General features: G+C 32.0%; 1 protein-coding gene across 1 annotated transcript in view; it reads right to left on the reverse strand.

Annotated features, from left to right (window-relative positions):
* Positions 1-938: 938 nt before the first annotated feature.
* LOC125056757 (elongation of very long chain fatty acids protein AAEL008004-like) overlaps positions 939-20,582 on the reverse strand; it is a 44,599-nt gene continuing 24,955 nt past the window's right edge. The window contains exons 2-7 of the mRNA XM_047660034.1: positions 18,880-18,945; positions 7,279-7,469; positions 3,531-3,611; positions 2,923-3,085; positions 2,179-2,315; positions 939-1,323 (exon numbers count right to left, since the gene is read on the reverse strand). Coding sequence (XP_047515990.1) covers positions 1,117-1,323; positions 2,179-2,315; positions 2,923-3,085; positions 3,531-3,611; positions 7,279-7,469; positions 18,880-18,945 — 845 coding nt within the window. The 3' untranslated portion in view covers positions 939-1,116. The remainder of the gene's footprint in view (positions 1,324-2,178; positions 2,316-2,922; positions 3,086-3,530; positions 3,612-7,278; positions 7,470-18,879; positions 18,946-20,582) is intronic.

Raw genomic sequence — 20,582 nt, forward strand, 5'->3', positions numbered from 1 at the left:
TATTACACTTCAAAGTTCATTGAAGAGTTTTCGAGTTAATGAACGTACAGACTCATACTAGTTATGTTCAATCATAAGAAGCAGAGATCTGTTTTGTCCGGAATTTTTTTAAATATAAATTAGGTACGTCAATGAAGCGCAGAACATGTCCGACAATCATTTAGTTAATCCACGAAACAAACATCAAGGATATTAAGGCACATTATATATATTTAAAATTAAATCTTAGCCCGTAAAAGGGTATTTAATTATAATATCTACACACCTTTAAGCTATCCTTATAAAATATCGTATATGCTTCGTTATAAAACTTTGACTATCATAATTCTAAAGTGACAAATATATTCTTCAAATACTATTATTGATTGAGATTTAAATTACTATTTTTAATGTTACTGTTTCACAATGTATGGATAAAGTACCAAATAGCTATGCAACACATAAATTATTTGGAAGATAAATTGTGCTATTTGACATTCATCATATCAGGACTCATAACTTGTGATGGACTTTATGTGACGAATAGCGCTATCTGACAGTCGTGAAACGCAACAATAGTGTTTATCCTACCAATAAGGGGCCATCCATAAAGTACGTCACACGAATTTTAGGACTTTTGAACCCCTCCCCCCGTCCTTGTCACAGGTTGTCACATTTTTATAACACCCCCCTCCTGATGTGACGTCACACATTTTTTAAATTTATCTTTAAATCCTTACCATTCAAAATTCTCGTGAATTTGAGTGTCTCACTTGCATTACAACGCCGCTCTAGAAGTTAAATGACGTTGCATGAGAGATTATCCTAAGTAATAAATAGCTAATAGCTAATTTGGAACTTATGTAGAACTTATCCGTACATTGTGAAACAGACCCTTAAACTGTTAATTGTTACAAGTTAACGAGTAACGAATTCAAATACACTGTACATGTACTGTGAAATGTGCAATTACTGTTAATTCCATTTTCAAAATTCGAACTATTGGACGAAACATCTAAAAGTCAGTGCTAATAATAAAATTCATTTTTTATCTCATTCAAAGAGTTTTACAACGAAGCATTACTTAAAGCTAGATCACATTAAAACGAGTTCTAATACTATTTGAGTATCGTAAGACTAACATTCTTTGCCTTCTTTGTACACCGTGCTGCTGGATACAGCTGGTTTCCTCTTATCAACAATGTAATTTTTGTAATAAAAGTTACCGAACATATACAAGAATGCTCCAGAGTTGAGGGACAGTAGAAAGTTGATAAACTTTGGGTAGTTGCAGTCACAAAACATAACAGTAAAGTTATGGTAGAATATGATGCAGAATTGGATCTGGAAAAAACAAAATACATGAGTTAGGTAACCTAACGGTAGTTAAGTTGCATACATATAGATTATACAACATATATATATAAATATATAATTGTATTTCTTAGATTATATTCTTTAGATTTTTAATTATCTATTATGTGTTAACTGATGTTTATTTAATTTGTTTGCTAGTCAGCGGACATTTAAGCTGTCATTTAAATGTTAATTAAAAGTTTTTTTTGTTAGAAAATTTTGGATTATAAAAGAAATAGGATAAAAGTGATTGCTTTCATACACTTAAGAAATGTCAATTACAGTTGTTTGTTAGTCCAGCGTCGCAACCCCACTACCGCTTATTTTATGCTAGTTAAGCTCAGGTTTTAAACGATTACAGCCTTGAGATTCTGTAACTCACTTTTCAAACATTCTGATAAACAATATTTCGGCATTCTGATAAAGAATAAACAAGCTCCTCCTTATCAGAATGCCAAATTGTAAAATGACTGCTTCACGAGTGATTTGAGCGCGACCGCCGCTGTGAAAACCGCTGTGAGAGTTCGAAAAGTGAGTTACAGAATCGCAAGGCAGTTGACACCTAGCTTCAAACAAAGTGTTTCATTTATTTGAACATCCCTCCAATAACCGCCACTGAACTCATTTAAAGAATTTTCTTTCTATCCCTTATATATACCAACTTCAAAGCAACTAAACTGTACAAGCATGACCAAAGCAAGCTTTGTTTGTTTGTCAGAACGGTTGAGGAACTACTGGTTCCATTTTTTTTTAATAACTTTCCATTTACCGATGTCGGACACATGTATCACAGTACGATTAACCGTACGCAAAGATCAGATGTATAGCGACATAAAATCTTACCAATTGGAGCGTTGTAACGTGACTCTTCCACCAAAGTAATTTCTGGTATTGCGGGCCAAGTCCAGAGATCAGGTAATAGGTGTACATGATGATGTGAATGAATGAGTTTATCACTCCGAGTAGAGTCCCATGGCCACCTAAAATATGATTATTGGTTTATCTTTATATATATAATTCTTCTGTGAGTGTGTATGTCACTGAACTTCTCTCAAACGACTGGACCGATTTTGATTAAATTTTTTGTGTGTGTTCAAGGGATCTGGGAATGGTTTAGATTCACAAATCAGCCCGCCAGATGGCACTGCAGTCGGTACTTTCATACTTTGCTTAATATCCTAATCGCTTTAAATATCATGCAGGACAACGTCTGTGGGGTCCACTAGTATTCCTATAAATACACTCTGCAAGATGACTTGCGTATGCATTGCAGGTCTTTTAAGAAACCCTTAGTGGAATAGTTTCAAACATACTTCGATTGGCAGTTGGTTCCACCCAGGCTTCAAAAGTGCATTAAATAATAACCATGAACTTTTAAGGAATAATTATATATAAAAAACTTTCATGAAAAACCTATCAATACAGAAATGTATCTTGCCCCTTTGGGTCTTCACGGGGTTTAAAATAACTATATCGCTCACCAAGACTGGTATTAAGTACTCAAAATGTCAAGTTATGTAAATTATATAAAAAAAGGCTTTAGTTAAATAACTACCACCATAAAAATAAACATGAAATATGTACTACCTGGCAAGAATTTTACACCAATCCAAGCACAGATAGGCATCATGGTGTGATGGTAGAGATGGAGGAACGATATTTGTCTGTTCTTTTTCCTCAGAACAAAGAACACCGTGTCCAAGAGCTCCACAATTTTCGCAAAGAAGTACCACCATACTGCTGCTGCCATCTGAAAAAGAGAAAGGTATTGTTCATTAAATTGGTTTAAAACCTCAGGAGATTTACCAAGTAGTAATACAAGAAAGATGGTATCAATGATTAAATTGGCACTATGTTTGAGTCCAGCACTATTAAATATATTATGCTTTAGTGAGTAGACTAGCACAGGTAGTGGGCAACACAAATGATTTTGTGAAATTAATAGTATAAAACTTCATTTCTCTTTTATACGTGCTGGAGTAAACCAAACCCACAATTCCAAGCAGATAATCTTTATTATACTTTAGGAACTCATTCGGTCGGCCACGCACTTGAAAGCCAGACTTCTATGTGTCCATGGGCAACTTTTGTTTCCTCACAGTCTTATAAAAAGTGTTAAAAAGAAGAGAAAGGAAAACTGATCAATTAAACCAGCTAAATCTAGAAGAGATAGAGTAACGACTGTATGTACTTACCCTGTTAGCTTTCGGGCTATCCGAGTAATCCACAGGCTGGCAGGAAAAGTTATAATCATTCCACCAACCAGCTACTAGGCCCTGAAACCCCAAAGTAAATGTAAATATTATTCTGTCTATACATACTGTTATTTTTGGCACTTCAGCTATATAAACACGGATATAAGTTCAATGTTTGAACTTTGAGACTATTTGTTAAATATTGTGTCAATTGAAGGTCGCTACAGTAACATGTATTTATTAATAATATAAAATTATAACCAACTCCAAAATGTCCTCAAAAGTATTCAATAAAAATATTTATACCACAAATGGACGGTTGAACTTAAAATAAATAACACGTTGAATCTCCTTTGGTACAGTGTAAATAAATAAGATATCGTTAAATTAGAATCATATCTTATTAAAAGTATATTCTTTAAAAAATTTATTATTAATTTATTCTTTAGTGCATATGTGACATTACGATGTCGAAAAAATGCATAATTGAATACTTGCACGTATGTTAAACATTTCGTGTTTTCAAGTATTATAAATTAAGACCGGATTTTTATATCATTTTTATATTCATGTTTTTAATGTATACCTTGTTAAAAATAAGATTTTTGCATGTCTTTTGTGCTAGGATTTTTTACAAGTTTAATTTTAATAATGTTATTTTACTTTTATTTATAGAATAGGGGGCAAACGGGCAGAAGCATCATCTGATATTAAGTAATTCCGCCGCCCATGGACACTCTCAATGCCAGAGGGCTCGCGTGTGCGTGGCCGGACTTTTAATTTTGTGTAGTGTTAAATTAAAAGTTAATTTAATAAATAGTAATCTATACATATGTTGAGTCGTTTTGAGAAAAACGTGAAGTGTGCCAGTCACCTACTTGCCGATTCAGAAAAAAAAGTTGCAGAGAACAGATATAGAAATATTATGTTTAGGGATTGTGTTGTGGTTTTTTTATTTAGCATCTAATAGAATCGTCTATAGCCTTTACGCTTAGATATTTTTAGCTACGCTTCAAAATCGAGAAATATATAAACAAGTAACTAATAAAAAGTATTAAAAATAAATGTATGTAGTAGAATGACAAATGGAATTTTTCGATAATCTACCATAAGAATGTTTTTACCTCGTAATTTTTAATCTTTCGTTCGCTGTTAAAATAAAACGTAATGCTGATTAATTAATGTTAACGTCAATTATCCAACGACAAAAACTTAATTTACTTTTAAACAATCTTACAATATTTATTCCGTCTATTATTAGTTCTGAAACCAACTTTTCATAAACTTGAATATATACGAAGGATGTGCACAATTTACTGCGTATGTTTCTGTGTAATTCATAACTGTACTTGCCTTAATATAACAATACATGTGAAACAAAAAAACTTGGCGATTACAAAGAGTGGTGGAGAGTTTATTGCCAGGTCTTCTGCCTTGCGATTCTGTAACTCACTTTTCGAACTCACACAGCCCTGCGATTCTATAACTCACTTTTCGAACTCACACAGCGGTTTTCGCATCGGCGGTCGCTCTCAAATCAGTCGTGAAGCAGTCATTTTATGATTTGGCATTCTGATAAACAATAAACTACAAGCTCCCACCTTTTCAGAATGCCAAATCATAAAATGACTGCTTCACGACTGATTTGAGAGATACCGCCGATGCGAAAACCGCTGTGTGAGTTCGAAAAGTGAGTTACAGATTCGCAGAGCAGTTTATTGTTTATCACACATTCTGATAAACAATAAACTACAAGCTCCCACCTTATCAGAATGCCAAATCATAAAATGACTGCTTCACGACTTTTTTGAGAGCGACCGCCGATGCGAAAACCGCTGTGTGAGTTCGAAAAATGAGTTACAGAATCGCAAGGCTGGTCCGTTCTATGCCCTTGATTTGAGAACTGCAGTAAATGTAAAATTAGCAGGATTTAGCATTTAATATGTATATCTTTATTGACATGCATAAGTGTACCTTATGTTACCTAAATGAATAAAGGATTTTGACTTGACATGGTTTTATAATCTAATAGTTTTTAGGATCAGATTCTCTAGGGGAAATTAGAGAAGCTTATCGTGATTGGCAACACCGAAGGCAAAAGATCGCGTGTTCCCCAACGGGATGGACTGATCAAGTCAAAGACTCGTCGTCATCAAAACTATACACAGTTGCAAAGGAAATACCGAAATTGGAGAAAAATTATTTGCGTCAGATCACACTATACAGCAAGGAACAAAAAGATCATATATTGGTACCCAAGAAATAATAAAAGAAAACGAGGTAGACAGTTTCGAAGGTGGGAAAACGAATAAATATCCGTAACTGGGAAAATTTGGACCAGGAAAGCTCAGAACAGAGCAAAGTGGAAAGAAATGGAGGAGGCCTTTGCCAAAGTTGGGCAAACAGATCGGTGTCACCGACTCACTAGTGTTAATAGTTGAAGTTTAAAATTTTCTATCTGATTAAAGGCTTTTATTATTATTATTATTATTACACTATACAGCAGCCCACGACACTCAGTTGAGAGTTTTTAGATTAGCTGCATAGAACTCAGGCAACTTTAAAGGTATAAATTATCGAATAGGTAAACAATAATAGCAATTACTTCTCCATATTATAAAATATAACCCGAATAAACATCTAATGACAAACAACTTAACCAATTTGTTAATGACACTGGAAGGAACTAGCGTTCATGATACAGGCTAGGCAGTAGGCCTAGTTTAAACGCTAGTGCTCATAGATTTAAAATGCTCATTAAATTGGTATAAACAAAGTATAAATATTCTATTAACTTTTATGGCACGATCTTATTAAGTATGTATGTAAGAAAAGCTCTACGAAGCGAAATTTTTTTACGACCATTTTTTTTCACTTACAATTAAGACGGTAGTTCGAGAAAATTTCGTTAGTTAACAATTGTTTAACTTGTTGAAAAATTAACTTTAAGTAAAATTTCCAACGGGAATAAATTAATTATAGTGTTCAGAACACACCATAATTTTTTCAAATTTAAAAAAAAAATATTCAATACACGCTTTTGGCACATTTTTCTAGACGCCATTCCGGATCCAATGAGCTATCGCACATCATTTTAAGAGCAGTATCTGTATTTTGTACCATTTTCAGCTTGTCGACTAGACTAGAGTAGGGATGTCTTACGATTCAAATTTAATGATATGGAATAAATGATCCCTGTATCTTATATTCCTTAAAACATATTTTATACATAGCATACATACTTATTGAATGATAAAAGCATGCGTATGGGTCACTGTGACTTTACAAAAATATAAATAAATTAGTAGCGGTACAACTTCATAGATCTGGGCCTGAGATATCTCTATCTGCTACATGGTAATTTGTTAATCTTAAAGGCAAGTAGGTGATCAGCCTGTACCTGACACATACCGTCGACTTTTTGGGTCTAATCCGATTTCCTCACGATGTTATCCTTCACCGTTCGGGCGAATGTTAAATGCGCACATAGAAAGAAAGTCCATTAGTGCACACTGGACAGCCATGGATTGAACCTACGACCTCAGGGATGAGAGTCGCACGATAAAGCCAACTAATAATCAAAGACTACTTAATAAACTGAATAACTATTACTACTAAATCAATTAATTTAATTACATAAAACAGCTAAAAATATGGCCAAAATCAGCTCCAGTACATATGTGTGTGCATTCGTTAGTATGCATAATATGTGTGTGTACTTGTAGAATGGAAATGGACTAGTACTTACTTCATATACTAAGTAAACGCTTATCAGAATCTGTGATACATTATACAGTACGATGGTGTTCTTCAAGGAGTAAGGTTTCCGATCTCGCATGTACCGGGGACCCATGGATGTGCAGAAGTATAGGTATGAAGCCAGTAACGTAATCAACGGCCCAGGGCCTGACATCATCCACCAATTTTCCGTTCGAGGATCTGAAATTAATACGAATAATTAAGAATTTTCAATAGACAATTTTTTTCGATTATTCTCTTAAATTCCTTTACAAAAAGACACCCATTTCAATTTATTTAAAACCTTGATCATTAAAAACAATTATATAGTTTTAAATCTATATGTTAACGTAAAATTGTAAACACCGTTAGATTGTAATCTATCTCGCGAGATTATAAACTGTCGAAAGATTGTGAACCTCAGCTTACTGCTTACAATTTAACGTATTATTATTCGGTAGATTGTACTACACTAACTTAGTTATCATTCAAACTTCTTTGGTCAATTACAGATTAATTTTACTTCCCAACAATTTCATATAACTACCGAATAATAATACGTTAAATTGTAAGCAGTTCGTTGAGGTTATCAATCTTTCGACAGTTTATAATCTCGCGAGATAGATTACAATCTAAAGGTGTTTACAATTTTACGGTGACATATACATATAAGATTCATGAAAAATAAGAATAACAGCTGAACAAAACATTGTTCCTTTTTGTAAATATTATGTATTCTATCTTTAGTAGGTATATTTTTATTATTATTATTAAAATAATTTATGTTAGATGTAGGAATACGAAATAAATAAATTAGTTGTCCATGATATATTAGTCGGTATGTATATATAGGCCGATCTCATAACCTACACTGCTCAGCTGAAAACTATTATATCTTCGTTTTATTTGTATATCAGGGGAACTTCCGCCGCAAAGTTACAAATTACCATTAAACATTTTCTTACAAAGATCATAAATGGCGTAACTATGTGTCATTTCCGAACAATAAAAATCCATGTACAGCTTGGAACCCCCCCATGTTTGAGCTTTTAGCTAGGCTAGAAGTGCGCTGGCGCGATTTAAAAACTAGTTCCAAATAAATATAAAACGGCAATTTTCTTGCTATGATAACCTATCAATAATATTAATTAAAATATCAAGATAATATAATTATTATAGAAACAATTAAGTGAATTTACTTGATACAATTTCTACTTATATTGTGATTAATACTTGTGTAATAATCGCTTATGAGTTATTTGTTTGATACGAATTAATTTTTGAACACGATATTTCAGGAACAAATTATTAAATATTTCCATGTGATACAGCGGATAGCTAGCATGAACCCGAAACAAAAATTATCCCCTATTAATTATAACGAAATAAATCTAATCCCCCTAATAAAGCCCTAAAGTACTATTTTGTTTTTGTCTGACAAATTATAGGCCGCCAACGAACTTGCGAGCTCCTGGCAATGTGAGTGTCAATGGGTGGCGAGGCGGTATCACTTAACATCAGATGAGCCGCCTGTTACATTAAAAAAAAATATTTATCAAAAGATCGCAGCTGGAAAAATTTTGCTAGTAAGAGATACAAGAGGTAACCCAGGAAATTAGTTTTTGAGAACCGCATGGAATGCCAGTATCGCATATAAAGTTCAAGTCATTTTAAATCGTAGAAACGTCACAACATCTTTGTTCTGTTTATGTTACCTGCTTAGAATAATTACAAAGTTAATACCATTTGAGTTTGTTATGATTGTTTATGGCATGTAAATACGAAATTGATAATGGATATAATATACTTCATGTATATTATATCCATTTAATAATATACTAATAATATAATCCATTTTTATAATATACTACGATGCGCGCGCACACCGTCATAAAAAACCAACACCCTGAAGTTAGCTATAGTCACTTTTTTTTTAAAGATATACTTCTTTTGGCGCGTTAGGGAAAATGATGAGAGTATTTTTTATTCTATTGTCAATGTCGTTTTTTCTACAAACGTAGAATAAGGCGAAAGATAAAATGTTTGAAAATATTTTTTATCTTGTTACGCCAAAGAAGCATACGTTTTTTTTATTAACAACAATCAAAGACGCTGTTCATAAAATTTTAACAATATTTTCCTTGACATCTTTGTCAGCAATGTTAAGCTAAGTAACCACGGGAAACCGCGAGAAACAGCAAATTGTTACAATAAAATTATATAATATATAACTAGCGGACCCGACAGACGTTGTCCTGTATGATATATATACATACTAGCAGACTCGGCCAAGCGTTGCTGTGGCTAAGGTTTTTGTTATATTACATAGTAAACTATTAAAGGGAAACGGTAGGAGAACACCAGTTATGTGAAACGGTGGTACTTTCAACACAGCGCCATCTGTTAGAATTGTGACTATCAAATAATAAACAAATATTTTGCAATAAAATAATATTGCGGGTATAAATTGAGATGTAAGCTATCCTATCTTTTAAGTTGGATCAAACTGCACACGGTGTGCAAATTTAATTTAAAATCGGTTAAGTAGTTTAGGAGTCCATCGCGGACAAACAACGTGACACGTGATTTATATATATTAAGATATCAGTCACTTATGCAATAACAAATTCACTTGTGCCCACACATCTAGTTACTATTATTTCTCTGTAAATATGGAGTATCGCTGACTGCTGAATTTAGTGACAGATTTATTAGTTATATTATAGAGTCATTGAACCTTAGATCTGAATACTATAAAAATGCTCGTTAATTAGTAAACTGTTAGAGTAATACCTTTGTCAACGTTCTTATATTTTTAAGCCGCCTTAATCATTAGATGTATGGCTTATAAAATAAATAAGATTAAAAAAAAAAAAAAAATGGAGTGTCGCTGGACGTTAGCTGTTTGTGAAGTGTTTCGAAGTGCTTTATTAAAATAAAATATTTCAATTATTATTAACCAAAGACCTTTTTATTAGAAGACTGTTAATGCTTTATGAATGATTCTGAATACAATCATACAAGTTAATAGTATTCTAAACACGTTGCGATCAAATAGTTCTTGTTCATTGTCGAATACCTAATAGCTTATTAAAGAAATATTTGCTGCGCATTGTTTCTATTTGTCATTTGTTTATTTTGTCATATTCAGTTAAATATACTTAGATATAAAAATATAAAGTCTAAAGGTTACACACAGTCAATGACTACCTGGAAGATACACGCTTGGCAATAGTTGTAATTATATTATAACTATACGAAAACTTGCTGAGTTTCTTGGCGGTTCTTCTCAGAACGAGGCCTCCTGGTAGTTTTGCGAACGGATGGCGTAGTCTTGGTCTTTCGCGAATTTTGTAAACGTTTTTGACATTCATAAGCATGCGCTAAGACGCATCTAAATTGAATAAACGTATTTTGATTTGATTTGATTTGATTTAATAAAATATTAAAAATCGACGGAGATAAGAAAAAGACGACAATGCCATTCTACCGACTTCGAAGATGTCGAGTTTATAATTTGCTATAGAACAACGAATTTTATTCGTTGAAGATTTCAGTGTACCGAGACACAATTGCACAAACTTTGTGTAATAATATTCACTTAATTATTTAGGTATGTAGATAGTATAACAAAAGCAATAAAACATGATTCTTAAATATCATATATATTTTTTTATTTTAAACCAGCTTCAGTGTATTAAAATATAGCATAATTAATAACATACCTAAACCTTTTGTATTAAAGGTCAAAAGTACAAAAATAATCACGGTCTGGTTCTCCATTTTACAAAAAATAGAAATGCTATATCACTTGTTTTTATTATAATTAAAGTAATGTTATTATATTCATGAATTGTATTATTCTCCTCTGCTTTTTTGTTTCTTTAAATAAACATAGTTATTTTTTTAAATTTATAACATGTAAATGATAAGCTATTTGAAAATATTATAATAACAGTATTAAGTTAGAATGACGCCATCAAGATAGAAAAAGATGTCTTCAGGCAATTTTCAATTGGGTATAAACATATATTCATATTATATGTCATTGGAGCTCTTCTTCGCCAACATGTCTCTTAATTCAGCGAGTTAGTGAAGTTTAAGCTGTATAGAACATATAATTATTTATATTATATGATAATAAATTAACTAATATAAATGTATAAATTATTTTTGTATAATTAAAAGGAATTTATTTCATATTGAAGTTACTAATGATTTTCGAGTTCTAAGTTGATCTTTTGCAAAGGGTTTTTATCAAGAATTAAATACAATATAGGTATTTATTTTGGAAAACCAATTTGTGAACAATACTAACCCCAATTTGAAAAACTATAATTATAAAACTGAAATTTTGTTTACACCAAAACATTGATAGCTGCTATCAAAATCTGACGAAACGTTTAAAAATGTAAGTGTCTACTATACGTTTAAAATATATGAAAAGAATAGTTTTTTATTAAATAATTATATATACTAAAAACATAATAGCCTATTGTGATTGATGAATTATTAGATTTTATTTAATAGAACCGTATATCGAAGTTTGACAGTTAAATTTCAAAACTTACATAGACACCTCAATCTATATTATGGTTCATTCGTTCGGTCTTGCGATTCCAATACGTTCCAATGCTATTGAATTTAGAACCTAAACTCATCAGCATCTTAACTAGATTATTTTAAGAAAGCTCAAAGCTGCCTGTGTTTTGTTAGTAAGCGTCAGACATAATTTGTAAATTGGCAGGGAACCCGATTTTTTTATTGGTCTCGATGAATATTTTTGTTTTAATAAGGATATGTACATGGCGTAGAGCAGTGCTGGCCTAGTGGCATCAGTATGCGACTCTCATTCCTGATGTCTGTGCACCAATGGCTCTTTCTGTCTCCTACTGATCACCTCATTTCTCCAAGAAAAACAAATGATAACAGATACAGAAGCCACGAAGGGTTGTTGATGTTTTTCGTGAGTACGGTGGATATACACTTAGACAATTTAAAAACACTTGTAAATCCTTGAACTTGGTTTTTAACTGAGAGCGATATTATTCCTGGTATCCATTTAGCGACAATAAAAAAAAACCTTACCTGAATATCATGACCATTAAAATAATAATACACGCAATATTATCGTGTAACAAATGAGAACTAGTTATGACTTACAATGTTTACTCTGGCATTTTGAAACCCGGACTTCATATTATTCTCTGAAATAATTGTATTGATACTTATGAGAGGAAATAAACAAATTAGATACAATATATTGCGCATTATAAAACAAAACCTAACTAATTAGTATACAAAATCTCATTTATACTACACTTTTAATTTAAAATTTATCATAATCATATCAACATCATAGATAAAATTTACAGATGCTAAATTATAAACAGACATAAGTAAGATATATACCTAGTAAAGTTTCAAATAATTTGTATTTTCTCAAATTAAAGGCTGGTTCACTATATGTATTAAATTATATATTATTTTTTTCAATTGTTACTAAATTTTCCGAAATTATTAAACTACATAGTTCATAATAATACAGTATAATAAAATTAAAATATTAAATTATCTTTATACATAATAGTCCTTTATATACTCTTAACGTAACATAGTCTAAAATTAACAGATTTTTTTAAGCCATGCAAATCATATATTTTTATTACTTTAATTCATTTCTTGGACTCTACAGACAATGCATTTCCTTATAGCCCTTCGTGTTTCCTTGAGTTGTTTTAACAGTTAATGTTTATTTTATTTTTACATTTAATTTAGTCTATTATTCGTTTTTATTTAGGAATACATTGTAAACTCTTTATAACAAATTTCAAGGGACCATTTAATTTCATTATAGAGAGTTATCGTTAAACGGAGGTAAGAGAAAATTTAAGCAAGTACAATAATTTCTTATTTTATTACTCTCAATAGGTAATTCTAAACACATTTAATATTATGTATTTTTGGAGTTTACTCGATTTGAGTTATAAGGCCCGGTACGGAAATTTTATGAGGAGTATAATCAAGTGTAACACGAAAAGTTGAGGCGTTATGTAGAAAGAGACAAACATATATATCTGAAGGATTGAACGTGTAAAAGAATGAGATAGACTTTTCTATTTTGAATTCACGTTTTGACAGCCACGTTACAACATTGTCAGTGTTGACAGGTGTAAAAAATAAAAGTAGATTGTCTAGCGTGCCATAGAGTTTTGTCAATAGTAATAGTCAGTGAAATTAAAACTAAAAAGATTATTCATTCTTATTCTTCTCTTACTAAAAAAGGTAACTTTGGTCACAGAATATTTTTATTTACGTTTTTCTTTAACTGGCCATCTTGACAGTTTCAAAGTACAAAGTAGTATACACGATAGGTGACGGTGCGTTTAGTAACCGAGACCAAAATTTCCTACAGTAAATGAAATCTAAGAATAATGGCATAGGTGTTAGGTAATGATAAGAAAGGCGAGACGGCTATTTATGACCCTAATCCACCCTTCTCACTCTCTCTCAATAGGTCTCAATCGCTCTCCCTTTTTTTCGACAAACACGCTGCGTGAAGTTCCGTAAAGTTGAAGTTTTACTTCAAAAATTGGTAACATGACATTTTTGTAAAATTCAAAATGTCAAAACAAGTAGGATAAACTGGCACTGGCAACTTAAATCTTATTTGTAAGAAATCTTTTAGCAACTCACATTTGATTAGTAAATATTTGCGTTGACAATAAGAAATAAGGTGTTACAGACTAATCCAACGCAAATTAATTCGTGGGTACAAGGCATAAATATTGGTTTTGCTCGTTAATCAAACGTTCACGATATTTACATTTCCTATTTGATTATTTTGTAGCGACGTTATTTCCCGTGAATTAACACTTGCGACACTTTGTATTTGTACGATATTTTTATATTGTGTAAATAGAACAATATAATTATTAATTGTTTGGTTGAATTAATATACAGAAGGTTTGCCCACGGACATTTAAAATCTGAGAATAATAAAAATTATTGTACATCCTTAATCAGGAAAATACAACTTCCTTTATGCTTCATAACTAAATAACAATATTCTTACAAACTAAAATATGTGGTCTAAAAACGTGTTATAAATGATAAGTTATTGCTAAATTTTGGAAAAGATCCGCCAAACTAGCGAGTAAGAGAGGCGGAAGAGTTTCAGGGGAAAATTTATTAGCTACCTTACACATCCTAGGAATCGCAGCATCAGAACGTTTGATTCTAGACATTCTGTTACCTACTAAGTAATGCATTAATGTCTTCTACGCCATTTAACAACCAAGCAATTCCGGCAGTAGGTTTTTATTTTAATATGTTGCATTAACATAATTTGCATTAGATAAGAACTAAAATTTGCGCAGGAAACAATTAAGAGTATTAATAAAATCTTAAATGTCATAAAGCATAAAGCTGCTTTATGAATTTTAAAGACAAAATTCATAAACCAGCTTAAACTATGGGATCATATCCCTAAGGATCAGATCTCTAATAGCATTTTTTCGTAGACCGATACTAAGTTTCCCATACACGGAATTGGGTCTAAACCATGCCACTTTCCTCGCGATGTTTTCCTTGCGAAAACTATGCAAATCCGGGAATTAAATGCATGACCTCGTGGTTTGATGTTACACCCTTAACCACTATGCCAACACTGTGTATGTATCGTGGGTAACGTATAATTAAATTCAAGTTTAATATTTAACATAGAAAACTACGTTAATCGTAAAAAATAATCTAATTTCAGTCTTTTGACTGAACTACTCTTTTGTCTTTGTCTGTCAAATTGTATTTACGTTTGAGGATAAGAGACGGTTGATTAGTATCAAAACGGTTAATAAGGTATGTTTAGAGTCTGTGCGGAAGTAGAATCGTTGCAACAACTTTTTGCTTTGTTTTCAACACTTACGTCATTGCCGTTCGATTGTATTTATGTAAATAATACGAAAGCATTAAATATATATAGTTTTTGTATATAACTGAAATGTATATAATAATTATATTAGTTCCCATAATTGCCACGCCGGTTCTATTTCCAGACATACTTTACCTTCTAGTGCTGTTTTATATGTTTATATGTCGTGGATTAACTATTGTTTCTTAACTCCCGTTTCTATTTTTGTTTGTATGTTTTATTATTGACATATGTATATATTTTATCGTAATTCCAAGTGATTTGTTGGAACCTTAAAAATGACTGAAAATCATTTTAACTTATAGGATATTAGTAAACATTTGTCGTGTTCATAGCGAATACGAATTCCAACGACAAGATTCGAAGTAAATATGTACAAGACGCAAATGTTAGGTAAATATTTTTCTGTCAGCAATGTGCTCATCGTTTTGTTGAAAATAAACAGTTTTATTAATAATTTAATAGCAATTAAAATATTTTATACATAATTGCAGGAACAAAAGTATACTTAAGTAACTTTGTACTTGCTAATTAGACTGTGGCAGATAACCTGTCTTCGCCTATCATGAAGCATTTTGTGCGTACACTTGTCGGTTCAGATCGACGAGTGTATGCATAGAATATTTCATGGGTTTTATGTTTAGCTTTTTAATAATAATATACTAACACTAGTCCGTAAGTTTATACTAACATAGTGATGGATTATTTTATCTGAACAAATAAATAAATAATAATAAATAGCTGAACAAATTCGACTTAGGGTCCAAGACCTAGTTACTTGGGACATGTGCCTTAACACGAACGTTACCGACTTCTTCAAGTCATCATGATGGGAAAGGTCGAGAGGAAAAGACGCACTGGCAGAAGGAGGAAGTCGTGGCGTCGCAATATCAGAGAATGGGCGGGAGTGGCCAGCGTAGAACAGCCGATGCGCTTGGCGAAGAATAAGAAGTTTGACCAGCTGACCGCCAACCTCCAGTAGTGGAGAGGCACTACAAGAAGAAGTCCTTCAAGAAAAGAGCGTACCAATTCTTAAAAGGCCAAGGCGAGCCCTATAGTATTGACAGTGTCCATGGGCGGCGGTATCACTTAACATCAGGTAAGCCATAATTATTGGCTAGATAGTAATTCATGTGAAGACACGCTCTCTACACAGTTAGAAAAAAATAATATTAAGAATATAAAATAAAAAACAGATGTAAAGTTAAATTCTCGGTATTAATTATGCACGTCAAAGCGTACCACATGCTTAGATCATTTGTTAACTAATCAAGCATTCGTGTTTAATACTAATTAATTGAGACGACTCCGAGTAAGAAAATTAATAGGAAAATTGTCTCATCCGAGGTTTTTTTTATGTTACATGTGCAGTGCCAGAAGGCTCGAAAGTGCGCTGCAGGCCTTTAAAGAATTGGTACGCTCTTTTCTTGAAGGACCCTAAGTCGAATTGGTTCGGAAATACTTCAGTGGGCAGCTGGTTCCACATAGTAGTGGAGCATGGCAAAATTGCCTTAAGAAACACTCAGTTGTGGAACGACGGACGTCAAGGTGATACGGATGGTATTTTGTAGTCTGCCTTGACGTCCGATGATGAAACTCAGCTGCAGGTATTACTCCGAACAACTCCTCTGCACTCTCCTCAATTTTGCATTCATAATATATAATATATTATAGGAAATCTACAATCATATAAATAAATTTATGAATAATTATCGAGCAAATTACCTAACGTATTCTTAACATTTATATAAAGTTTAATGTACACAATGAAGCAATAATAATTCGTTAATGTAACCGAATTTTGCGAAAAGTTAAACGAGAATAATAAAACTAACTACTCAAGTAATAAAGTATAAAATTTATTCTTGAAATTTTTATTTATTTATTATCTTAACTCATACAGCGTAACAGTCTATAATATAGTTGTGATAAATCGTAAGTTCTGATTAAAAATACGCCAATTTTACGCTAACATATAGTAGAACAGCATTGTAACGTGTTAAAAAAAAAAGTTAATTGGGATATACATTAAAAATTATTATATCCAACACACAAATATAATACAATTTTCTTAACCTACATAGTAATAATAATAATTAAAAATTTATAAAAAGAAAATTAAAACAAATTGAAAAAGTTTGTTCCCTATGGCAGTGTACCTTTATCGCTGGCAGCATTCCTCGCTGTATTGCGATACTTATTACTAGAGTTACCAGAGAGCAAGACGTTTTATCTTTTAAAATGCTTAAAGTCTCTGAAGTTTTAAATTAGATTACATGAAAACGATATTAAAGGAAACAAATACGTAATATATACTTTGGAGTAGAGACTCTTGGGTCGTGGGGTTCAAGTGCACAGGCGCTAATTAAAGATTTCAGTTGGTGCCGGTACCGGTGACTCCAGAGCTGTTGCTTTCCTCGAATAAGTGTCGCAATACAGCGAGGCAATGCTGCCAAGGTTAAAGGTACATTGCCACAGGGACCAAAATTTAAATTTGTTTTAATTTTCTATTTATTATTATTACTATGTTAGGTTAGGTTAAGAAATACTATATAGTACATAGTTTATTTTGATAGCATTTGTCCGAAATGGTAATTCAGTTGTGAAAGAACGAAACATCGTGACTATAGTTCGTGGGTTATTATTTTATATTGCCTGTATTATGAATAAGAATACTTTGGCATTGCGAAAGCTTACGTATTAAACGAAACAGTCGATCGTGTAAAATTCTAATACAAGCTGTCTTCAAATTGTTGAATCATTTCATGAAACCTTATTTTATAGAATGGCCAATCGTTTCATTAAATGGTCTGGCCATATCAATGAATAATAACTTTGATATAAGTTTCATTATTCACCAGTTAAAAATACATATAACTCGCGTTAGTAACTACCGAAATATTCACTAAAAATAATTTATATGCATAATCTATTGACCCGTATAACATACGTAAGTTATTAATTTAAGCTTATAATTTAAATCTAAAATTGGATTTTACATTAACGATATAGCCAAATTTAATTGAAATATCGTTAAACTTCGACTATTTAACGATATGGACAACTATAACTGGCTATTTCATGAAATGATCAATTTTACGATCCAGTACATATTGATAAAATTGACACAACTAGTTTTAATTAATAACTTCTTATCATTGACCGCTAAAATACAAACTGTATTTATTATAGACTAAACTTTATTGTTATAGATTGTCAGCGTGTAGTATATGCAATGTTGATATCTTGCTTTGATAAAATATTGTTGAAATAACTTTTAAATGTTTATTTACGACATACTACGATAAAAACTTACTTAAAAAATAAATGAAATCAGTGGCGCTACAACCTTTTTAGGTAGGCCTCAGATTACTGAATCTGTTTCATGATAATTTGTCAATCTAAACGGCTAGTACGTCAGCCTCATGTGCCTGACACACGCCGTTGACTTTTTGGGCCTAAGGCAAGCTGGTTTCCTCACGATGTTTTTCTCCGATCGAGCGAATGTTAAATGCGCACATAGAAAGAAAGTTGCACGGCCGGGTCGAACCAACGACCTCATGGATAAGAGTCACGCGCTGCTAATGAACACTGCTCGTAATAAATATTCCATATAGACACAAAATCGAAACTGCACACGTTGAACATTCAAAGTATATTATCTAAATAAAAACAACTTACCACTATTCCTCTCCATGAACCGATTGTACGAATCCACGATCGACATGTTGTATCCAAGATTAGCACCTGTAGACAAAAAAGAACTTATTATTTCGGTCACGATATTTCCAATAATACAAATGAAGTTGTACAGTAAGTACTGTTATTTATGTATAGTAAAAGTACGTCAATCTTAATCATAAATAACACCAAATTGGTATAAAATTAACAGAAGAGCATCTTATGTTGTTAGAAGTCGGTAGTTCTGTTTATAGTAGCGTCGTATTGATGAGAATTACACAATAGATAACATTATAGTTGAAATAAATGCCGTTGAATTCCCCTTAAAATTTTCTAAAATGTTTCTTCGTAAAAATATTTAATAAAAAACTAAACTGAACTCAGACATAACCAAACAAATTAGCCATGATCGTAATAAAAACATAAACAAATTATTATTCTCTGCCGCAGACAATAATAATTATTGATTATTATTATCATAAATCAAACTGTATTGTAGCGTAAGTAATAAATCTAATAATGTAAATGGCATAGAGATATGTATGTCTTCCTTGTAATACAAAGTAAAGTATGGTTTCAGTATGAAGACGTAACAATTCCGTAAACTAAAGTGTATACAAAAAATATATTTATTTATTAAAGTTCACCACATCATACATATGTTATATCTACAGTATATGTTACAATCTATATTTTCAAGAAGATATGAAAATTATGGTACAAAAAATTTAAAAATAAAAATAAAACTAGTAGTAATTTCTGAAGCAAAAAATACTATCAAAACAGCTGATAAGGTATGAGATAGGCTCAACAATGCTTTTATTAAAATGTTCAGCCCACTAACAAATATATACAGCTCCGGATAAGTACTATAAATATTTAATCACAGAACAAAATATTTTATCTGTAATCCGAAACTGTACTACTAAATAAAATATAACATGACATGACGGAAGGCGTTCGGACGATATAAAAAATACGACAAATGAAAATTTAAATCCCTGGTTTCGAAAAGCGAGGGAGAGGCGACATTTAGAGGAAATATAATAAAAGGAATTAATACAATATTAAAACAATAAATATAATCATATTTTTATATATTTACCTTAGCAGAGTAACTTATGCGTTCAGATGTTATTAAAAACTGGCACCCAAAATTCTTATAACACACAGCTTGATTACAACATCGATTAACCTTCAGTGAACATTATTATATTTTTCCCCTCTACTTGCTTTACATTCCTTAATGTCATTTACCTAATTACAGTCATTAACAATTGAGAAATGTTTCTCGTGATTCAACTCCAAATCTGGCGCTGTATAAACACGATTAAATGCGTTTTCACACTTACTCTTTAACTAATCCACCAGATTTCTTTTTTTATGTTACAGGAGGCAAACGGGCAGGAGGTTAATCTGATGTTAAGTGAAACCGCCGCCCATGGACACTCGCACTGCCAGAAGGCTCGCAAGCGCGCTGCCGGCTTTTTAAGAATTTGGTACGCTCTTTTCTTGAAGGACCCTTAGTCGAATTGGTTCGGAAATACTTCAGTGGGCAGCTGGTTCCACATAGTGGTGGTGCGCAGCAAAATTTCCTTAAGAAACGCTCAGTTGTGGAACGACTTAGCTTAGCATTTTTAAAGTATTTGTATATTTCATATTTTTATTTGATAAAACCTAATCAATTTACATAGCAGTGGGGA

Source organism: Pieris napi, chromosome 15 (assembly GCF_905475465.1).
Source record: "Pieris napi chromosome 15, ilPieNapi1.2, whole genome shotgun sequence".
In the NCBI taxonomy this organism is placed as follows: domain Eukaryota; kingdom Metazoa; phylum Arthropoda; class Insecta; order Lepidoptera; family Pieridae; genus Pieris; species Pieris napi.